The sequence below is a fragment of the Tursiops truncatus genome, chromosome 21 (genome assembly GCF_011762595.2).
Source record: "Tursiops truncatus isolate mTurTru1 chromosome 21, mTurTru1.mat.Y, whole genome shotgun sequence".
NCBI lineage: Eukaryota > Metazoa > Chordata > Mammalia > Artiodactyla > Delphinidae > Tursiops > Tursiops truncatus.
The window spans coordinates 9623540-9647098 of NC_047054.1; the positions used below are offsets into that span (position 1 = coordinate 9623540).

At 42.2% G+C, this 23559-nt stretch overlaps 1 protein-coding gene across 2 annotated transcripts in view; it reads left to right on the plus strand.

The window, feature by feature from the left end:
- The window catches only part of CSMD1 (CUB and Sushi multiple domains 1), a 1403311-nt gene that overhangs the window by 1361097 nt on the left and 18655 nt on the right, over window positions 1-23559 (plus strand). For both annotated transcript variants that reach the window (XM_033848938.2, XM_073798556.1), the window contains exons 54-61: window positions 6828-7016; window positions 9676-9849; window positions 10643-10825; window positions 17117-17293; window positions 17929-18108; window positions 20361-20534; window positions 20823-20996; window positions 22681-22754. In XM_033848938.2, the coding sequence (XP_033704829.2) occupies window positions 6828-7016; window positions 9676-9849; window positions 10643-10825; window positions 17117-17293; window positions 17929-18108; window positions 20361-20534; window positions 20823-20996; window positions 22681-22754 (1325 nt within the window). The remainder of the gene's footprint in view (window positions 1-6827; window positions 7017-9675; window positions 9850-10642; window positions 10826-17116; window positions 17294-17928; window positions 18109-20360; window positions 20535-20822; window positions 20997-22680; window positions 22755-23559) is intronic.

A 23559-nucleotide genomic window follows, 5' to 3' on the forward strand; every position in this document is an offset into this window, starting at 1 on the left:
GAGAGCTTCCTCCGGGGTTAGTGAGGGCTGAATCATAACACCCGGGAGCCTGTCTGCGTGCGTAGAGGGTGAAGCTTCCCCTCCAGAGTCAGGGCTTCTGCAAGCGCCTTTTGTTGTGGTGGGAAAACATTTCTGAGTATAACACGCAAATCGCTCCATGGCCTCTTTCTTGCTATTGGCCAGATATTCAGTCAAAAAACCCTGGGATTCGCTACTTCAAAGACTACTCGTCTTCCGTTTGTCTTTCTCTCCATTTATGTGCTTATTTATTTCTGCCACATATATTCCACATCTTTGGTCCCTAAGCTTCTAGCCTTATGGATATATTTGAGAAGTTCTTATTGCTTTTAAATCTCAAGTTTTAGAAATTCACTTCTTTAGAAATCGACACATAGATCTGGACTAACGCCTAAATTTCCGAGGGAATGCTGCTTTGTAGTTTTTGTATTTCTAGATGTTTGAGCTCATGCTATTTAAGGTTTTGCTTCAAATACTTTCCCTTAAAACATCTCCTTCAAATATTTTCCATTAAAACATCTCTCTTACTGAAGACGCATGCATGTCCTTCCATGTGAAGGTGAAGTTCTTTGTTGTTTTGGTTTGGATTTTTTGGTAATAATATGGTATTAAAGGCAGACACTTACGGAGGTCCCTTGCTCTGACAATCACCCACCTTCCCACTGGGCTCCAAGGGAGCTGTATTCAAATGCAACAATAGCAGAATAGGAATCCAGGCATGTTTTAAATAGCAGTTATGTGAAATTGGCTACAAACTGTCGAGCCTGGCACGTGTCTGTATCAGAGTGCTTGGCTTAAGCTCAAAGACAAAGTAAAGCCTCCTAATTCCACTTCCCTCTAAAACTCCCTTTTCAATGTTGTAAAGACTTGCTGTGAAGAGCAGAGACCCCAGGTTCCCTGTTCTCACTGTCCCCAGAAAGCAGGCTTCGGGTGTGTCCTGTTTGGGGGGGATGGAGTATCTCACAGAGACGCCCCTGGTTTCTTGTTCCAAAGCTCCAGCTGGTCTCCTGACAGCGTGGGGCTCTGGTCAGCTTGGCCATTGACAAGTTCATCTTGTAGGTTATAGGTTATATATTATAATTGTATTAGTCAGGGCCATGGAACGGGGTGACCGGGGTTAGGGGACATCTCGGAATGTGTGAGCCAGGGCAGGAAGCTGGCTTCTAAATGACCTCTAGCCCCTCTGCCTTCCACGTGGGGCCACCTTGGCAAACCCTAAATGCTGACCGAGTATCGTGGTGCACGTGGCTGTGATGAGCACGGGGACTCGCTCAGCCTCACCCTCACCTCCCACAGGGAAACGTGGGGCCCACGTGTCTGCCAGGAGCCCTGAGCACGTGGACAGCAGTGGAAAGGCTTAGCTGTAGGTGTCTGGCACCCGGTAAGGCAGCTGCAAAGATTTAGGAAAAGATTAAACACCTTTAATCAAACTGTTTTCTCTGTCCTCTACAACAAGGAAAAAAACAGCACAACTGAAAGAATGGTTACAAATGAAGGCCCTTCAATTTGGGTTCAGTTTATCTTCACACAGGGTTATGGCCTAACTGTGCCTTTGATGCCTGAGGTGTACGAGAACCATCTATATCCATTCCCCCCAAACCCTTCTACTCAACTTAATTTAATATTTATTAAGCACCTACTGTGTTCCGAATGCTGTGCTGCACACTGTCAGTATAGAGATGGGTGTAATACTTCATACCTTTAAGTAGATACCATTCCGGGGGCTAATTAGGGGGAGAAGGTCCCCACGGCTCCTGAGACTCTGTCCACTGCACACAGTACATTCTGGCGAAATGACAGATTGAGTAAGTTCAAAACAGCAGGCTTTTAATTATCAAAACTCTTTTTGTTTCTGTACTTCATTTTCCTCTAACTTATGCCAAAAAGAGAGAGAGAAGAAATTAAATGCCTATCATTTATTAATGGTTTTTGGTGTTTTACAATAGATACTAGGTCCTTTAGATATCTATGGCGCAGTTTAAAGAATGCTAGAATGTGTTTTAAAGTCTTCAGTATTGATTTTGACTTTTCTTACCTTCCTCCCTTTTCTTTAAAAATAGAAATGGTCTTATTTTTTTAGTAGACGTTATTTTTTAGAGCAGTTTAGGTTCATGGCAAAGTTGGGCTGAAGGTACAGAGATTTCCCATAAACCCCCTGCCCCCACCCATGCACAGCCCCACCTCACCCCCCAATGTCACCACCCCCACCAGATGGTGCATTTGTTATCATTGATGAACCTGAATGGACACGTCATCTCACCCAGAGTCCACAGGTGACATGAGGGTTCACTCTTGGTGTTAGACGGTCTGTATGTTTGGACAGGTGCACAATGAGTGACACGTATCCACCACCGCCACATATCTTGCAGAGTGTTTTCACGACCCTAAAGTTTCTCTGTGCCCCACTTATTCATCCCTCCTCCTGCCCCCAGCCCCTGGCAACCCCTGATCGTTTTCCTGTCTCCATAGTTCTGCCTCTTCCACAGTGTCATACAGTTGGAATCACACAGTATATAACCATTTCAGATTGGCTTTTTTCATTTAGTAAATGCATTTAAGTTTCCTCTATGCTTTTTAATGGTTTGATAGCTCATTTCTTTTCAGTGATGAATAATATTCCATCGTCCCGATGGACCCCAGTTTATCCATTCACATACTGAGGGACATCCGGGTCGCTTCCAAGTTTTGGCAACTATGAGTAAAGCTGCTGTTTTCATTCCTGTGCAGGTTTTTGTGTGGATATAAGTTGTTAACTCCTTTGGGTAAATATTAAGGAGCGTGATTGCTGGATTGTATGGTAAGAGTATGTTTATTTTTGTAAGAAACCCAAACTGTCCTCCAAAGTGGCTGCACCATTTTGCATTCCCACCAGCAATGAATAAGAGCTCCTGTTGCTCCACAACCTCGCCAGCGTTTGGTGTTGTCAGTGCTCTGGATTTTGCCCGTTCTAATAGGTGTGTAGTGGAATCTCATTATTGTTTTAATTTGCATTTCCCTGATGACATATGATGTGGAGCATCTTTTCATAGGCTTATTTGCCATCAGTAGGTCTTATTTGCTGAGGTGTCAGTTAAGGTCTTTGGCCCATTTTTAGTTGGGTTGTTTCTCTTCTTATTGTTGAGTTTTAAGAGTTTTTTTTTTTAATGTTTCAGATTACTGTCCTTTATCAGTTATGTCTTTTCTAATATTTTCTCTTAACCTGTGGCTTGTCTTCTCCTTCTCTTGACACTGCCTTTGGAAGAGCAGAACTTTAAAATTAGTACTTAATTTTAAAAGCTGACACTTCAAAAACGTCTGATGAAGGAGGAGATGACTGACAAACAGTCCTCCGAGTGCTGAGGGGATTGGAAATCACCCCCTCATCTCCCGGGTGCCTCCCGCTCGTGTTTCTGTTATTTTCTATTGCTCTGTTTTGCTTTATTTATGAACTAAGAGATACAATCTAGTGCACAGAATTTACATGCATATTATTCGACCAGGAAAAGCATGAATTCAAAGAGGTCGGACTTATAAAGACAGTGAAGCATCAGAAAAAAATGGCATGAAACTCATAAAGTTAACAAAAATAGCTACTCTCTTCATAAAACTTCCAGGGATTCTTCAAGGTGTGTACTGCAGTATGGCCTGATTCTTACCTTATGTGGTTCCTTGAATAAACCCCCAGATGGTTCAGGGTGTTGTGTCTCACATCAGCATCCTGTCGTGTTTGATTTCTTCTCCCAAATACTTGATGTGATTCTCAGATGTCTAATCTGTGGAGGTCAATGAGTTGTGGAATCCTGAGTAATCCTACAGCATCTGATTAATGATGCAGAAGAGAAACCCCACGAGGACTTTGGAATGAATTCCCAGTAAATCTGTGCTAAAGTGAGGCTGACTTACACAGATTTCCACAAAGTCTCTCCACCCTGGACTCACCTTTTACCCTCAGACTCAGCCCTTCCCAGGGAAAAGCTCTGGCCATGCCAGCTGTGTTCGTGATAAATCAGAACCCTCCAATCCAGGAAGCGACTCACCCCCTGGTTCTATCTTTACACACAGGATCAGGAAAATAAATAAATAAAAGAAGGGATCCTTTTTGCTAGTAGTAATATCTTTCTGGAATAAATAAATTATATGGATATAAATTTCATAAAAAGGAATGAAAACAGATGTCTTCACATTTATTTTAAGAATCAGATTATGCCTACTGTTCCAGAGGCCCCCGTTTCTATAGAAGAGCTTTCTGAATCTTTGTCTCCTAAATTCAAATATGTGTCAACATGAGCTTAAAAAGTTCATTCAGTTCAAGGAGAAATAAATGAGTATACCAAGTCTGGCAGTTTTAGGATGAGTCACTTAATATTTTCTTTCCTTGTGTAATAATTTTTGTGTTACATGCAAATGTTTGGAGGTTTTATTTTCTCTTTCTTATCTACAGTTTTGTGGGATTGGCCATTTAAACTCAGAGAATTAAAATATATGTCCTTTGCTATTACAGACACGAGTATAAAGAAAATTAAGAAAATATGGGGTGAGTGGAGGTTCTGTTCTGGTTAGAGAGGAATAAAAAAGGAAACAAAAAAAACTCACTAAACTTGCATCACTGAATCCAGGGTCTTGTAGTGAATCCTCAAGTTCACTGGAGAATATCAGTTTTCTTCTATGAACAGTCAAAGAAATACTACCTTCCTCTTAGGTTCCCACGAGTTCTAAGTAAGCCAGTGCACGTGAAATGCTTAGCAAAGTGCCTGGCGCATAGGAGGCGCTCAGTCTCCCTGCCCCCACTCCCACCCACCTCTGAAATTTAACTAGAATCAACTATAATCAATCAGAACCTTCTTTATCAAACCCAAATGTCTCATTACACCTAAAACCAATTTCTTTATTCTTATCAGTTAGTGATAAAAGATGAAAGGTAACTTTCATATGTTTGAAAAATAGTCATCGTAAGTTGCTTTTGGTGACTGGTAATCCTACGTTTAAATTTTGATTCATCCAAGTAAACAAGTTGGAAATGTTTATTCTGTGTGATACACTGAATAGTCACCTCACCTTCGATTGTCCTCTCAACTTCATGAAACTCGTGAATTCTGAGCAGCTCTCCTCCCGACATGGTGGGGCTCAGAGAGCCCTGCTCTCCTGGGCCGGCCAAGGGGGGATGCAGGCAGACCTCACCGTTACCGGAGCGATAACTGCTTCTCTTTTCTTTCTCTTCTTGCCTCCAGCCCCACCCTTCTCTTGACCCCAAACACATAATGGCTCTTGCTTTGTGCACTTCGTCTTTCTCACCCACCGCACAATCAGGCTGCGTTCAGGAAAGCTGGGCCCGAATATAAAACTATGAATTAAAGGAAGGAGGAGCCCGGTGGGGCGTGCGGAGTCCCAGGGCGCATGAGGCATGGGCCGGGCGCCCTGGCGCAGGAAGGCTCGGCACCTCCACGTGGGTCGCCTAAGCGGTGTCCTTTCCTCTCACTGCAGAGAGTCTGCTGTGGTTTGGGGACCGTCCTCTAAGCACGATGTAAGCTCAAACTCGACACCATAGCGTCTTTGGCCTTCGGGCCAAGGCAACACCTTCCTGCTTTTGAAGGTCAGACACAAGGGAGCTGTTTCTGTCTCCTGGGCTTGACATGCAACTCTAAGTGCCCAATGGGCCGATGCAGGCATTTTTCAGGTCATAAAAATAATCGTGCAAGTCAGTGACACTTTTTCCAAATAGCTAATGCCTGCTATTGTGGTGGGTTTGGTGACAATTTTATTGCAGGTGCAATGCACTATGGAGCCTTCAAAATACTTGCCGGGGCTCCGTAAACATGTTTGCTTGACTCGAAAGAACCTGTCTTTCTTCTATCAACTCAGGATTGGTTTAAGAAGGATAGGATATTATTCTGAAGCGCTGAAAGGGACCCTTGTCCGCCTCTGATCCGCCCACCCCGTCGTCCTGGGGACAGAGAGAAATCAGCGTGCAGACGGGCAGGGTTTGCCTTTGGCCGCTGGGACACCGAGTGCAGTGGCTGCCTGGGAACTTGTCATGCTACCGGCTTCTGAGCCAGAAATATCTGGAGAGAGCACGGCTCCCCAGCAGCTGTCCCATTCAGCGGTGGGCGGGTCAGAGAGAGAGAATTGGGGCTCTTTCTTTCCTCTGCACCTGCGAAAGCACGTGGCTGGTTCCCTCCCAGATGCCAGCCGGCACTCAGGCTCAGAGAGTGTCATTCAGATGAACCAGGCCCATCCCACTGTCGCTGCCGGAGCTGTTTCTACAGGGGAAGAAGCTTAAATCAGAGGCTGCCTTAATTTACACTTCTATTAAGTGTTGATAGAGGAGTTGTCATTTTTCTCTGCTTTAGACACATAACAGAAATGACTTAGGCACGTATTGAAGCATTAGCGCATGTCATGGCGGGGTGGGAATTAATTCCTGTGTCCCAGGCTGTCCTGAAGTACCACAGTCGCATACAAATATGTAGACTAACTTCAGCCGTTTCTATTTTAACATTTTCATAACATAAAAACCTAACCAGGGAAACGAATTTTAGACCTTACATTGAAGAAGCCTATTATTAGGAAACAGTTAAAGACCGTCAGCCTCGTGTTGTTAAAGGTGCTATCGTAGCCGATATATTGCTTGACACGGTTTGAAGCATAACGGCCCAAAGCAGGAAGTGGGATTCGTCAAGGGCACAGGATTTCACAAACTTTGGCTGTCATGCTGTCGTCCTGCCAACTTTCTAAAACCACGAGGAGGAGTTTGCCTTCTCTGCCCGTCTGTCTGTTTTGTTTATGAACGTATAGCTGCATTTGAATAATGTGCACCGCGCTTTCCTTTGCAGTGGTGAACTGCTCGGATCCAGGCTTTGTGGAAAATGCCGTTCGTCACGAGCAACAGAATTTCCCCGAGAGTTTTGAATATGGAATGAGTGTCGTCTATCACTGCAAGAAGGGATTTTACTTGCTGGGATCTTCTGCCTTAACCTGTATGGCAAATGGCTTATGGGATCGCTCTTTGCCCAAGTGTTTGGGTAAGTGAGGGTCCTTTTGGCCACAGAGCCCTGTAAGAACACCACCAACAGAACACGGTTTTTTTCAAGTATTCAAAACGGTACTGAGTTTTAATTCTCTCTACCCACCCCCATCACAAATCATATTTGTTATTATGACAACTTTATAGGTTGGCCAGAAATCACCAAATGCAGCTCACACTAGTTTCGCGGGAAGAAAGGGGCGGGGGTGCTGGCCTGCTCGCAAAGCTGGCCCCAGAGGGAGACGGACCCGGCTCGCGGGCTCCGCCTGGACCGGGCTGTCTCTGTGTCTGCTGTTGCTGCGCGTCTCCTGCTTCGGGCCAGCAGGGAGGCTAATCCAGCAGTTCAAACGGGCACCAGTGGCCTCCAGACGGCGCCTCTTGCAACACCCCGAGTCTCTCAACACCATGCATCTGTCTGGACCCAGGTTCAGAAATATTGGCAAGAGGCTATAAACGGAGTCTCCATCTATTGACCTAGTGTCTGTGGCCGGAAGGGCGGTGCTCTCTGAGGGGCCTGATTTGGGTCTCATCAGCGCTTCTGGTACAGTCCGATGTGAACATGATAAAAAAGATAGTGCCCTGGTCGTAACTTCCTCCCGACCCATAGGTTTAAACAAGAGGAGGGCGGATTGCCGTGAAGAACGGGGTGCTCAGGACAGACAAGATAGGCCGCCGCTATGGCTCCCCTCCAAACACTATTAACAGTACATTTTAGACCGTATAGGTTCACAAGGACACTTTCTTTTTTACCCAAATATCTATAGTGTTACTTTCTTTCACTTGAAAAATCATATTGTCCTTTAGCTCAGAGAGAATTTTCTTGTTAAAACATAGTCTGAAAATGAAGGAAAAGGAGTCACTCTCCTTGGCCTTTTAAAAATCAGTCAGAAACAAAACAAAACAATCCTCGTCTTTTTAGTATTCATTTTGTGTGGGTAGAAAAAATAGGAAATGACAATCACATTATAAATGGAACTTACTGAAAAAAAAGATAATCGCTTTCACCTGTGACAATTACGGCGTTTCCAGTACATTTTCAGAGTGGATTGGTGCCGGAGACTTTTTTCCTGCAAGTCAGGGTCCCACAAAGCCCTTTCAATCTACCCGGAAACCTGTCTCAAATTCTAACTGTAACGAAACAACGAATTCCTACAGAGAAAGAGAGCGATGACTTTCAAAAACAAACGTACAGGCTTACATGACAAAACACACCTGTAAATGTATTACTACCCTCATCAAACTTTATGTTTTCTGGTTTTCTGTGCCTTCACACATGGGAATTTTTCAGAGAAATTAGTTTTGTTTGTTTTTCTCCCCAAAGATTTCGCTTGCATCTTCCCTGGTGTCTGTGAGACTTGTATTGGTTGTTGCAATGATGCCAGCATGCTCCAACCTCCAGGAACCAGGTTTTAACTGATCTCATTTTCCAAGGGGCGACTTCCCACCACTTGCGGTCATTAACCGCTGGAATTACCGTGAATTTGGGAATACACGCTCGCAGAGGAGGTTTTCTTTTCACGTGCTCTTCAGCAGCTAACCTCCATCTCTATTTTTGCTGTTATACTGTTCCACTGATTTTTTTCTTTTATTTCACCTGGAACTGATCATTTACCAACAATTTCACTGATTCAGCTCTAGTTACCTTCTTTTTAGGACTCCGTAGGTACACTGCTCTTGTCCAGTGAGTGGATGTCAGTGTAAGACAGTCTCAGGGGAGGGCTTATGTGACTCAGGGGGTGGGTAATGCCTTCCAACCTTTCTAACCTGCCCCTCTGGCTGGCATCACTTTGGGGTTGTCAGTGACCGAATGCAGCCCCTCGAGGATATTAAACCAGCAGAGCCTTTGAATACTCTTTGGCATCATCAGCCCAGGTAGCTGTTTGTACGTGGTATAAAATTTGCCCATGGCTAACCCTAATTTTGGACTTTATAGAAAGGGAGAGATATGTCTTTACCATCCTATGGTAATCTGGATTCTAGAATTTTCCTTCTTGAGGGATAATTATGATTAGATGATGGGCCTGATTGGGTGTAATTATAAAGAAATGAGTGGACTACTTGAGGAAAATATTAATCAGTAACTTATTATTATTTTTTTTTCCTTAAACATTTTAGATTGCCACCTATTCAAAGAAAAATTGTTAGATGGTCTCTCTAGACATGGGAACTGGAAGAGGAAGCAGATTTGACTGAGTTTTGTCCCCAAGCAAAGCATGATTGTCATACTAACTGGAGAAATAATGGAAATAGTCTTGGTGAATCTATGTTAGTTTCTAACAATTTGTGTAACACTGCTTGTTTAGGATACAGTTAAGGGCAGATGGAAAAAATTTAGGTAGAGTGACTTTCTTTTTTGAAAACCTAAATATCAATTTCTACCTTAAGCAAAGCTATCTTAACCTAATAAAAAAAAACAAACAAAAACTTCATTGACAGACCCTTTCGTGGACTTCAGTAACGTGACTATTCAGGGTAGGGGGAGGGTTGTCTGGAAATGGGCATTTCTTATCCACAGGGCACTGCAGCGGTGTGCAGTGTATCTGGGTGTTTTTTATTAATAGGTGATGATTGTATGAGTCTCTAAGGGACATTGACCAACACAAAGCAGCTTAACAGGAACAATGTACTCATTGATCTGATTTGATTTTTTTCTTAAGTTATTTCGTGTGGACACCCAGGGGTCCCTGCCAACGCCATCCTAACTGGAGACCTGTTTACATCTGGGGCCGTGGTTCACTACTCATGCCAAGGGAGACGAAGTCTCGTAGGCAACAGCAGCAGGACTTGCCAGGAGGACAGTCACTGGAGCGGAGCCCTGCCCCACTGCACAGGTGGGCATGACGCAGTCAGCTCTTCATTCCAGGTATTGGGTAGTGATGCCACTCTCTGAAGTCGGTATTACTCCGTTCCAGCCAAGTGCGCCTTTATGACGTAGCGTCAGCGTCGTCTTCATCTTCCTTCCCTTTGAACACTATCGCGACACATTTTCCTCTGCAGGAGTCTCCCTAGTGCCTGAGTAGGAAGCTTGCTCACCTTGATTCAGTTTGCCCCTGTTTTCCCCTCCTTTTCTGTGCTTCCTCTCAGTTCTTCCACATCTTTCCTGTCTCTGTCGTCAATTGTTAAATCAATCCTGTTTGGAAAAAATATCAACTTAATTCTTCCATGAATGTTTCATAATAAACAAAATATATAAACATAATAAACAAAATAAACATAATCAGCAGATGGACACAGTGTAGAAGCATCAAACCTCTCATTTGATTTTTTTCGTTCCCAACACACCTTCACCCCCATCTCCTCGTCAGCATCCTCACCAGCACTTCCAACGAGCAATTCCTGCATTTACCATCCCCAGTATTTTATTTCTTCTAAAGAATATCAATTATTGTACAACCATATTTTAATAAGCTATTTCGATTGTAGTTACACAGAAACGATTTCTTAGCGTCTTCCGTTTTTGTGCTGTAATAAAGAAAATCTCTCAGGAGATTTCCAGAATGCTGTATGACTGTAACTGTGTTTGATACACATTTACATAAAGTTTCATTCCCTTTAAACATAACAGCCCTGTTTTAAACGAGTCTAACAGCATTGAGTATTGCCATACGTGTTTGTGTTCCATAGGAAATAATCCTGGATTTTGCGGTGATCCAGGGACCCCAGCACATGGATCTCGGCTTGGAGATGAGTTTAAGGCCAAGAGCCTTCTCCGCTTCTCCTGTGAAATGGGCTACCAGCTGCGGGGCTCGGCAGAGCGAACGTGTCTGCTCAACGGGTCGTGGTCAGGACTGCAGCCTGTGTGCGAAGGTAAGTTCAAGCCTGAAAGTCAGCGTTTCAGGTTGAAACCAGGTAACTCGCTCTAAAATGACCAGTAACATTCCACAAAAATCCTACAGGTTTACACTATTTCTACAATTAACCTACTTACCCCCCCAAACGTATAAGAGAATCATCAAAAAGCACAGCTGGGCATACGGAGGTACCTGACTGTTCAAAAGGTCATACGACACTGTCCTCACCCTTTGGAAGTCCATGGTCTAAAGGAGGTGTCTGTCTTCTCCTGGTGACGTTCTCTGTGTGACTTTGCCGTGTTTTGTGGCTGCTGGTGGTGAGAGCTGAGGCGAAGGAGTTGTGAGTAGGGCAGAGTGAGTCACTGCTGGGAGCTCCCTGCAGGCTGGAAGAGGCTTCTGTTCACACGTTCCTTCCAGGCTGTTGGTGGTCCTTGTTCAGAGCACTGTGTTGCAAAAGATTCTCGGGTTACTTTCCGTATAATATTTTGGAGTGAGTATATTTTATTGTACTATTTAAGAGGCATGATAGGAAATGGTGGGAAACCCCAGTAATAACAGTAAAATGCCACGGCTCTTTACAGACACGATGTCATGTCTTGGCCATGCCTGTCTTAAGCAAAGGTGAGCTGACATGTCATGAGTGTGTTCAGAGTCTAGAAAATAACTGAGTTAGAATTCGGACAGATAAGACTTTAACATTTGCACACAAACTTCTCGATGACTGAATTTTCAAGTCTAAAACAGTTACACAAATTAATTACCTATTTTTACATGTATGAAACACTTTCCATAGAATTTGATCAGCTTGAATAAACTCACACAATATCAACACCAGAAATATACATCAAGTTCCCTTAATCTTTATTTTCCCTACTATGTCAACTCTCCTTGTACTGTCACTCATTTTATTATAGGTGTTATACAGATAAGTAGAATATAATATGCATGTATCTAATCTGACTGTATTTTACATAGTTAACTGTATCATATGTAGTCTACATAATATAAAATGATATGTATGAATAAGCCAATCCTATGTATGCGTGTGTGTGTATCCTCTCATTGAGAGTCAGAGATTATCCTGGTTATTATAGTCAAAGACCTATCTATCTCTCTATAGAGATAAGTATACATGATAATCCAAGATAATGTTTGACTCCAAATTGCCTCTTGACAATCAAGTTAATGTAAATCTTAAGATTAGGCCCTAAAGAAGTTAAATCAAATATGACTAAGTAGTTGTGGGGAAATGTCATCTGCAGCTGTGATTTGCAGGGTGATGCCATTTCTATTGACTGCAGTATGCGACTATAAGTTAGTAGAACTTTTCTCACTCTCAGTTCCCTCCCCTGTTGTAGAAATTTGAATGTTAAAATTTGCATGAGAGCATGTCTTTCTTACCAAAACCAGAACATTTCGTTTTCTGTTCTATAATATAGTACCTCAAAGTTACACATGACCTTCGTAATCTACAATTACACCCCATCTAACCTTTTCTCTATACCACACCTGTGAATTTTTGGTCAAGAAGTATTTGAACATTATGAAAATTAAATAAGATTTCCACGTCAATCCATGACATATTAAACAATAGTAGGCCCACCTTCTTATTGAGAACAACTATAAAACAACAAAATACATGAGACAATTACGTGAGTTATTAAACAACAGACAGGGCGTGACTGTGTTCCTTAGGAGAAAATAAATAAGGTGAGCTCCATAACCCCTCTGTCACTCTGTGCATTTTTCTTGCTGGGAAGCTGGGAAGCAGAACCCAGGTGGTACAGTGACTTGGTGAGGTGATGAGGTAGAAATTGTTTTAGGTTACTGAAATGGAATTTGCAGAAACGAGAATCCAGGAAGAGGGAGCTGACAATGGGAGGGCCCCAGAATTCTGTAGGCGTGTTCACAGGTGGCTCAGCTGAGGGCTGGGCCGACAAGCACGCGTGAGACTCAGTGATGCACAGACCTTCTTAGCGGAGAGCAGACCTGTGATAGTAGAAGTCATACCGTACTGAGAGACACTGTACACACAGGATGCTTCTTGGAGGCCTAGAGAGCCCATACACTGTGAACAGGTACCACTCCCTAAAATCAGGGGGACAGGCTAGAACTAAGAGCAAATCATGTTAGGACTCAGACTAACCAGCTCTCCGCTAACAGAATAAACCTGATGACAAGACCCAGAAGATCTATAACTACTTCAAAAGCCCACCAGAGCAAAGCCAACATCTTTTAAAGGAATGACATGCTCCATGCAGTAGTTCATTCACAATGTCCAGCATACGATAAACAGTTACTGCATCGGCACAACCCAGGACAATATGACCCACAGTCCAACCAACCAACCAACCAACCAACCAACTAAACAAACAATAGGGATAGAATCTGATCCTGAGATGACCCAAATGTTGAAAAACACAATAAGGATTTAAATAAGCTATTAAAAATATGTTCAAGACTTTACAGTAAATTGAATTGAAACAGGGAATCTCAACAGAGAAATGAAAATAATGAAAGAGAATCAAATGGAAACTCTGGAAATGAAAAGTACATTATCTGATAAAAAGTTTTCTGGATCAACTTAGCAGATGAAAAATGTCAGAAGGATCAGTTAACTTGCATACAGGTCAGTGAAAATTATCCAATCTGAAAAACAGAGGGAAAGAAGATGGAGAAGAAGAATCCCAGCACGATAATTTCCTATTGGATAATATCAAGCAGTTTAATGTACTTGTAATTGGGTTCTAGAAGAGAAGGAGAGAATGGTGCAGAAAATTATTTGAAAAAATACTGGTTAAAAGTTAACCAAATTTGGTGGGGAAATATAGCTTCCAAGGCTCAACAAACCTCCCTTAGATACATTCTGTGCTATTAGGGATGGTCATTTACTTGAGACTGTACATTCTATATTGGGTTTATCTCAAGCACTTTATTGCAAATTTAAAAGTGAAAAAATTAAAGTGGTTGAGAGTGAGTAATGTTTTCCATACAAATCTCACTTTGTTGCTGGGATATGACACTATGAGCTTTATTCCAGCAAAACATAAAGGAATTCATTTATTTGATTAGGGGAGCTTAATTGGACTTCATTTCATGATGTACTTAGACTATACAAAGTACTCTTTAAATAGCATTTAGTTTATCAAAAGTCAGAAATTCAAAGGGTTCCTATAAAATCCTTATAAACTTGGACCTTAAAATCTGTATACAGAAAGTTGAGTTACTAAAATGTTTCAATACTAAAAATATTTCTCAGATATGCCCCACAAAACTGGCTACTTCCAAATTGCATTGTACAGCTATCATGGGAAGCTGCATAATTAATTAATAGTATGTGTTACACTCGCTAAAACAACAAATGATGGGTAGGATATATGACTAACTCCCCTTCCCACTCCCCCTCTCCACATGTAGAGGTCTTAAAACTTTTTTGGAGAATCTGTTGCTTTATGTTTTTTCTCCCTTGTTATCGTAGGTCCGTATCTTTGGGGCACATATTCTTTTTTGTAGAAAATGGGGTTATCAGTGACTTTTTCATTGCCACAAAGGTTAGCCATGACCTATATATTCAATCCCCTAACCGAGGTCACCTCCCTCCTGATAATTTACCTTCTCTGAATCTGTTAAAAACATGAGCTCCTGATGGATATTGCAAGAAATTATAAAGAGGAGGAGTCATGCATCACAAAAGAAAAATGTTTTAAAAATTCTTCAACATCAAAGAACTTAAATTTATAATATATTTTCATCACTTTAAGCCATGTTTTCTTTTGTTAGCAACCTCATCTTTTAATCACAGGCTCATTGACTTACTTTTCAAATGGATATATCTTACCAAGTTGCTTAAATATAACTACATCTTTGGGGTTAGTTGCATTAGGCAACTCTTAATCCTCTTTGCCACGAGATTATGATAAAGTTGACCTTTTATTCAGGTAATGGACTAAAATGGGATTGAAATGATGATAATGAAAATAACAATACTAGTACTACTACTAATCTACCAGATTGTTTACTAGGCGTTTTACACTTGGTATGTGTAATCTTACAACAACAGGGAGCAATTATCTTTCTTATACCCATTTTACAGTGAAGACACTACATGTTGAGAACTTGAATTGATCACTAACATTTACTTAACTTGTATGATCAGAGAGTCAAACCTATAACTATTTGACTCAATTTAACAGCAATCTTCCTAATACAGCATGCTAAGTGAATGGTACTGATATCTATGAACAATAAAGTGCATCTGGAATAAGTATAATGCTATTTTATTATAAATTGATAAAAAAGAAAATAATCTTTTACCAAAAGGAATCACATTAACCAAATGTACTTTAAAAATGATGTATTTTAAAAGAAATTTTAACTTGTAATTTTAAAAGAAATCTTGTCTTCCTTTTAGTGACCCTACATTTAATCTCTTGTTTTGCTTTAGTGATATAGTCCCCGTATGTCTTACAACATTAAGACCTTGATGTAAAAACAGCTATGTTGACTCTGTTTTCTAACCCTCATTTTCATAGGCAAAGCCATCAGTGAAAGTGTCCCTGTCAGGAAAAAAAAAGTTAACCATGAATTTGATTTTATAGGATACAATATTTGAGGGAACTTTATAAACATTAGGATGTCATTATTATGATGGACATTCTTTCACTGACAATATATTAAGTTGAGTATGTTTTCAACAGTGACCTGCTTTAGTTTAGCATTAGTCCTTCACAGATCACTTTTGAAAATTGCTACATAGATTTTAATAGCAGATATGATTAGAATAAAATATAATGATATACCCAGGTGTCTTTTGTTATGAATTAGATCAATATAATTCTTTGCTTTGTCAGGCTTGCACTCATACATGTGTGCAGTAACTGTGCACAGGAAATGATGAATCAGTATTTGTTGAATGGATGAGGAATTGTCTTGAATAGGCCAACAGCTTGGATTTTTGCAATGTGAAATTTTTATTTATGTCACAGCCATCAAAGAACTTTTGAGCTTTAGAGAATGTTAGATATCCTCTGCTTCAAGATTGATAACTATAGCTCATCTCAAATGCCAACCAAGAAACTACTGAACAATCTGTGTTCGAAGGGATTGTTAGTCCAAAACCCAGACTCATCAGGGAAGAGGGTTATAATTGATAAGTTATGTCCTACGTGGGCACAGGCATAGAAGCACCAGCATGTGTGCTTTTTATTTGTCAAACAAGATCTAGTCCAACCTGAGAGTATGTGCATTTTTTAACATAATATGATAGGGAATTCCCTAAACTTCCATTATAGTGGCTTTTACTTTGCAATCTGTTTTCTTTCACATTTTTAGGAAGAGTGTGTCTTTATTCTCAAGGCTAGATTTGAAAGTGGAGCAATTAAATAGGCAAGAGTATTTGCAAATACTTTGGTCATTCTCAGAAAAAGAACTCATGATACATTGTGGTTATTAAAATTCACATTCTTTGTACGTCTGCCTGTTGTGCATTATTGTGGGAGGCTAAGGAGGAAAAATAACCGTCTTTATGGTAAATGGGTTTGACTGAAAAAGGCAAAAAACCTGTTATGGATTAAAATCTTCACCTTGATACACACCCAGCAGCTGCTGAGTTTCCTTGTTCACTGACGAAGGAATACACATGACAGATACTCAGAGTGTAGATCTGTTACACCGCCCAGCATTAGCTGAAGTCTTCATGCCTGTACATGGCATTGCAGTCGTCTGGAGAGAGATTTAAGGTGCAGCCATTCCGAAGCCGGTTAACACAGCTGCCCGTAGACTGGGGAACATTGAGGAGACCGTTTCACAGAACAGTTTAAGTGTAGTCATTCGTATTTCTCAGGCCTCCCTTATTTTTTAAAATGAATTGTCCTGGAGATGTAAAATATGACCTGATTTGCCCAGGTTTTTTAACTCAGCTCTTGCAAGAGGGAGACAATTCTGAGTCACTAGTATCATACAGACCCTTTAAAAGAGCATGATAATTTTACTGTTTGTTATAAACATGTTAAATCTCAGACTACCATGGTTTTGAATTGTCAGTGCTTTAACTCATCTTTTAATCTGTTTGGAAGCAATGCGTTTTAGAAAAGACGATGCAAACATGTAGCTTTTGCACATTCGTAACTCATCCATAAGAGAATGGCATGAGTCTTAGAGTAAAATATGTGGGAAAAGTTTCCCATGGTTACGTGTCCTGTGATTTTTGGAATAAATGAGCAGTCTGCTACCCCGATGGCCTTTGGCCTCTCAGGTTCCTCGCGTGGTGACGGGTCTCTCTGTACGGCCCGGTTTTGTTCCCTCACAGCCGTGTCCTGTGGGAACCCGGGGACGCCCACCCACGGCATGATCGTCAGCAGCGACGGCGTCCTGTTCTCCAGCTCCGTGGTCTACGCCTGCTGGGACGGCTACAGGACCTCGGGGCTGACCACACGGCACTGCACCGCCAACGGGACCTGGACGGGTACAGCCCCCGACTGCACACGTGAGTGGCCTGCTGTCCTGGTGGGTCCAGGGCATCACAGTGACATCTACCTGACAGAGAAAATAAATTGATTTTATAGTGTTGTACTGATTTTTTTAATCCATAGAGAAAACAGGATTATATCATATCATTCATATGTTTGATATTATGGCCAATTATTAAACACTTTTAGATTTTTCTTCACTTTCTTATTTATATGGTTGAAAGTGCTTTGCATGGCTGGTTGGGTTGGATATTGTAAAACTGAGGTCCAAGAAAGTCAAGGTTTGTTCTCTCTGTAGACCAGTTAGTCTGAGGGAAATGGGACAGGTGCTTGGTTCTCTGATCTCAGCCTGTGCCTCTGTGCTTGACTCTGTGGTGTGACCCCTCATCACGCCTAACCCAGGACTGGACATGGGTGCCAGCTGTCACCTGCACAGCCAACCACCAGTGGGATAGAAACGAGCGGTTCCAAACATGCAGCCTCCTGACGGCCGGCCAGTAAGACTGTCAAACAGAGAGAGGGGGGTATTGCTGTAATAACACACGCCTTAACCACTCTGAATAGCAGCTTAAGGAGAGTCACTTCAACAGAAACCAGGAACACGTCATTTCATGATAATATGTTTCTCCGACTCTTTTTCTTCACTTACCAGTTATAAGCTGTGGAGATCCAGGTACGCCGGCAAATGGCCTCCAGTTTGGGACAGATTTCACCTTCAACAGTACGGTCAGCTACCAGTGCAACCCCGGCTACACCATGGAGCCTGCCACGTCCTCCACTATCCGCTGCACCAAAGACAGTGCGTGGGATCACAGCAAACCTACCTGCAAAGGTCTGTGGTTCTACTCACGCATATAGAAGTCTTTATTGTGTTACGTTTTATTTCATTTTGCAAGCCTCTATGTAGACCTTCTATGTGCCAGGCATTCTTGTAAACTCATTCGCAAATATTAAGTCACTTCATTTTCTTAATACTTTAATCTCCGCTTTACAGACGGGAGACTGACTCACAGAGGGTTTTAGTAAATGCTCAGGATCACAGATCAGGGCTTGGAGACATCAGGGTTCACTGGCAGTCACACTCCCTCTGGAGTCTGTGCTGTGAACCCCAGCTTTGCTCTCTTGGCCAACGTGGCCGTGTTAAGTCTGCGGCAGATACGATAGGGACTGTTACCATGGGGATGTAGAGTCAGGTCAGAGAGAGAAGCCAGTCATCAAATAAGGCAGAAGAGGGGCAGAGATTGTCAGTGCGTGATGTTCTGTGGGCTTTGGATGCGGAGACTAACGATGCCACATGGTGTGGAGATGGTATGGAAAGATTTACGACTTGGACAGCAGACTTTCCAGGGAGAGCAGAGCGGGCGGAAGGTGTCTGCATGGCTTGAGGGAAGCAGGGGGGCAGGGGGGGACAGCTGTACCGGGGCTGGATTTGCACAGTTAGGGCTCTGCAGCAACACCAGAGGGAGCCTGCGGGCTCTTGTCAGCTGGGCCAGAGGGGACGGGAGAGGGGAGGGTATTAAAAAGGGGTGCCCGACTCTTCATTAGACGGCAGACAGATAAAAACCGTGAGTGGAGAGCTGGAGCAGCAGGAAGCCCTAGCGAGGAAGGCGCCGTGCTCAGAGGGCTCTGAAGGACAGGTAGTTTGTGTAGAGCTTGTTGTGAGGCTCGGGTGAGACCTCCGCACCCTGACGGCGGTGTTTCCAACCCTCCTGGCCTGGGCGGTTCTGGGCGCGCCCTGGTTTCCTCCCGCTGGAGGGTGAGGGCCCCTGTCTTCCACCCGTCTTTCCATCTGCAGTTATTGATACGATGCTGCTGTGGAGCAGGTGTTACACGGATGTGTAGTGAAGCTCACACAGTCGTGTTGGGACTGTTGCAGCCACGTGAGCTTGTCGATAGCACTTGTCCATAGATTGTCAGGTCCCTGGGACTTCATATGTTTGTGTGGGTCTCTGTCCCTCTGTTGCGTTAATAATACTTCCCTGGCCAGCCAGGCCCTTGCAGAAGAGACCTCTCTCTCCACCTGAACTCTTCTCCCACTGGCCGCCCTCGTCCTCCCCTCCGTGGAACCATGTCACTCGTCACCGCTCCCACCCGGGGGCCTTGCCGCTTGACGTCTTCTGTCTAGAGACACATTCCCCCAATCTTCACATAGGGGTTCTCCAGAAATATTTGCTGAATAGACAGAGAGAAGGTTGAATGGCAAGAGAAGGGCCCATTTCCAGCTTCCGGCTGTGCATGAGTGGTTCTGGGTCTGTGTGTCTTTCTTGCCTGCGAATGCCCATGAGAAACTGCAGGTGAGAGAATTATAGGTGAGTCTTCCTTCCTGCTGCCTCCTGCTGCCTGGACTGTCACTGGCAAACCTCCTCCAATGTGAAAAGTCTAGGAGCGCTTGGATCTTCAGGGAAGCTTTTAGACAAGGCATCTTAGAATAACGGCTAGAGTGGGAACGGTGGACGCCAGCACCAGCTGGGGAGTCACTTGTGAGAACCGTGTTCTGGCCCGAAGCTCCTAGACTGTGATAAAACCCTGGCAAGTGGTTTCTTACAGAATCTTCTTCAACCATGCAGTCACTGGTTTTTAATTCTTCAGCAAATGGATCAACAGACTATGTCTTTTGGAAATTATATGCTATCTTTATATAAAGAAAAAAAATACAGATAGAGGGAGAAATTCTTACCATCTGTATATATAAATTCAGAAGTCTGTACTCATGTCATGGGACCACGTTCTGACTGGATTTGTCTCTGGTAAACAACATAAAAAGACACAAATCGAACAGCAGTCTTTCTTTCTTTCTTGGTCTTATACATATTGAGACTGTTGTGTTTAATCCCACACTTGCTTTTACAGTGTGATATCTTTTGACTTTGCTTGGCTTTTATGGACTTGATCTAAATTAATGAAGAAATATTGGAGAAAAGTTTTATTATTTTGATTTACTTTCTCAATAATCTTCTATTAAAAAATGCAGCCCTTTGTAGATGTCATTTGCAACGCAGGTAAAATGAAAATGTTAGTCTTTGGGGCATTATGGTTGTGGTGGAAACTCTAGAATGTTGAATCCCATGTGTTCTCTGGAAACAGCTGTCATGTGTGGTCAACCTCCTCCAGTTCAGGATGGGAAAGTGGAAGGATCAGATTTACGCTGGGGCGCCAGTGTGAGCTACAGCTGCGCCCAGGGCTTCCAGCTCTCTCACCCCGCCATCCTCTCCTGCGAAGGCCGTGGCGTGTGGAAAGGAGAGGTCCCCCAATGCCTGCGTAAGTCCTCTGGGAGAACCGGCTCCCGGTCTCATTTGCAAATCACCAACATGCACACCCTCGGTTACAGTCTGAGGAAAAGAGCCTGCGTGATTTATAGCCACGTTACAATAGGTAAAAATTCCAGTTTGAGACTCCACTGCCCAAGGGCAGATTCTGTTCTTTTCATCATTTGTTGGTTTAATAGTGATACCTAGAGATTTAATGGAAACTAGTTAAACAAGTTTAGTAGGTTAAGCTAATCCAGGGACACAGAATGCGAACCGACGTCTCTGTTGTTTTCTACAGCTGTGTTCTGTGGAGACCCGGGCACGCCTGCTGAGGGACGACTCAGTGGGAAAAGCTTCACCTATAGATCTGAAGTCTTCTTCCAGTGCAGATCTCCCTTCATCCTGGTGGGGTCATCACGGAGAATCTGCCAAGCGGATGGCACGTGGAGTGGCACACAGCCCACCTGCATCGGTACTGATGACATGACAGCCCTGAGGGGCTTGGGGATGAGGACATTTCATTTTAAAACTGGACCATTTGTGGGCACATAGATAACGTTCTTATAGGTAATGCTCTGCGTAGGCGCTAATCAGCTACACTGATGGGCAGCCTCTCTTAAATCGTGCCAACTGAGTTGGCAGTTCATGTTACGAGTCGTTTAAAAATTGCTCCCAGAGTCTGTTCTCTTACCCCAGTCCCTCTATCTCCTGCCCATCTCAACCAACAGCCACGTTCTTTAGGGGGAAGAGCGCTTTGCGGAAGCTGCCACTATTGCTGTGGCACCAGAGGGACACCTGAGCCTTTGCTTTCCTGTCCCCCTGTCCCCCACTAAACTGTCTGCACCGCTGGCCACGGTAGAGAGGGCTGCAGGGACACTCGTGCTCTGTTGACTTTCCAACATGAAAATGAAACTTCAAGTCAGAAGACACTCTGTATGTGACCTAACCCCTCATTTTTAGACCTAATCTCTGTCTCATGGAAAGGGTTCAGGTAGAAATTACAGTGGTCGAAAGTCACTCCATCAGCGGTACAGAGACCTGAATCCTCCATTCTCCACTCAGAGCCTCTTTTCCTCCTGCAGACTCAAGGTGATGGCCAGGGTCATTCTGCTCGCCCAGCTCTCCTGAGCACAAGACGCGTAGCAAGCAATTAATGATGGTTGTTTTCTAAGAAATTAAATCGTATCTGCTTAATACGGTTTTTTGAGTTTGCTCTTGTGGCACTTAAGAGGTGCCAGGGGTACATTTTTGCACTGAAATCTAAAGATGTTTTAAAAAACACTTTTTACAAAAACTAGTCCTTTGTCATTACATTATTTACTCATGTGTATGTACATTTTTGTATATTAATTTATGAATGATTTTTTCAGGAAAAAATACATATTCAGGAACCAAAAAAAATACAGTGTTAGAAATAATTTCATTGAAGCACTGCCTTTTCTAGTTAATGTTTACTGCCACTTGGTTTAAACTATTGCTTTACTGTAGCTGTTTCTGAAAAACTTAAAAAAAATGTTTTTCTTCCCCTGATATGTTAGTTTCTCTTGAAAACATACTTTTTAAAAGAAGTTATCTATTTTGTTTTCCCACTAGCAGTGGAGAGCAGCCGTAGTAAAGCTGAAGTGCTCGCGGACGGCTGAAATACTCCATTTTTTGCAAAATTATCAGTGTTGGTCTACTGTATGCTTCTGTTTCTAAGCATTAAGTATACTCCTCATTTTGAAATCTTGAAGAAAATTAATTCAGGACATTTGGAGTAATGTAATATATGGCCAAAGGAGATGGTAATTAATTAAATCCTTAAAAAATGATCATAATAGATAATTATTGAGGATAATATACTATTAACCAACCAATACATCAGTAGAGAAAAATTAAACCAGAGAATGGAAAAGAATGTGCTTATTCTGATGATATAGAAAATAATATACAGAGCAATTCAGAGTCTGCTAAGGCACTAAAAATTAATATCTAAAGAAAATATCTGAAAAAAAGGCAAAAAGAGCAATTTAATTTTAAACTTTTGTGCAAAACATCTTGCACATTTGACAAAACACAATCTTCTGAATTTCATGAGACCTGTTAGTAAAAGTGTTAGAGTCCCGGTAATAACCATACCTGGTTCTCTAACTTGTTGTTTTAATTGTGAATTTCAGATCCTGCTCACAACACCTGCCCGGACCCCGGTACCCCACAGTTTGGAATACAGAATAGCTCAAGAGGATATGAGGTTCTCCATTTTTACTTCACCATGTTTTTCTCTACGTCGAAGGGAAACTGATACTTAAACATGTTTTTATGTACCGTATTTGATTCAAGTTACATTTGCCCAAACAAAATCCATTCAGAGAGGATTTCTGCTTGTTATTTGAACTGTCAACACTGAGATAACTGTATGTATCTTATTTATACAGTATTAACTGCTATATTAATTTCTATTTGAAAGCAGGCATATTTTTATATTTTTTGTCTGCTGAACTGACACAGCAAATCTCAAAGCAGGGTGACTTGCCACTGAAGAGCTACAAATAAAAAGACCCCATTTGGTGACCTGATAGAATAGGTGAATAGCATTAAATTCTAGAGACAAAAACAGAAGAAGGAAATGTGTTCAGGCCCCATAGTCTAGGGTTCCTGTATGGTATCTCTTCTCTGTATGATCTCTCATAACTCTAAGAGTGGTTAGCATGCTCAATATTGAATATTTTCAATGTTCATTTGACTTTTTAAATAAAAAGTACATTAACATGAATATTGGAGAAATACCTAAAGATGGAAAGTAATGAAGCTTGAAATACAATGTTTCAACCATCTTAAGTAATCGAGTGACTTCAGGGGTCTCTGATCAGATGGCTTTGAAAGCCAGAGGTAAATATGCACTCTGTTAATTTAGAATAAAAGTCCTTTTAATAATTTAGAATAATTTAGAATAAAAGTCCTTTTAATAATTTAGAATAATTTAGAATAAAAGTCCTTTTTCTTCAGCCACTTCTCCCTGTTTTTCCTGAAACTTAAAATGTTCTCGTTTGATTGGC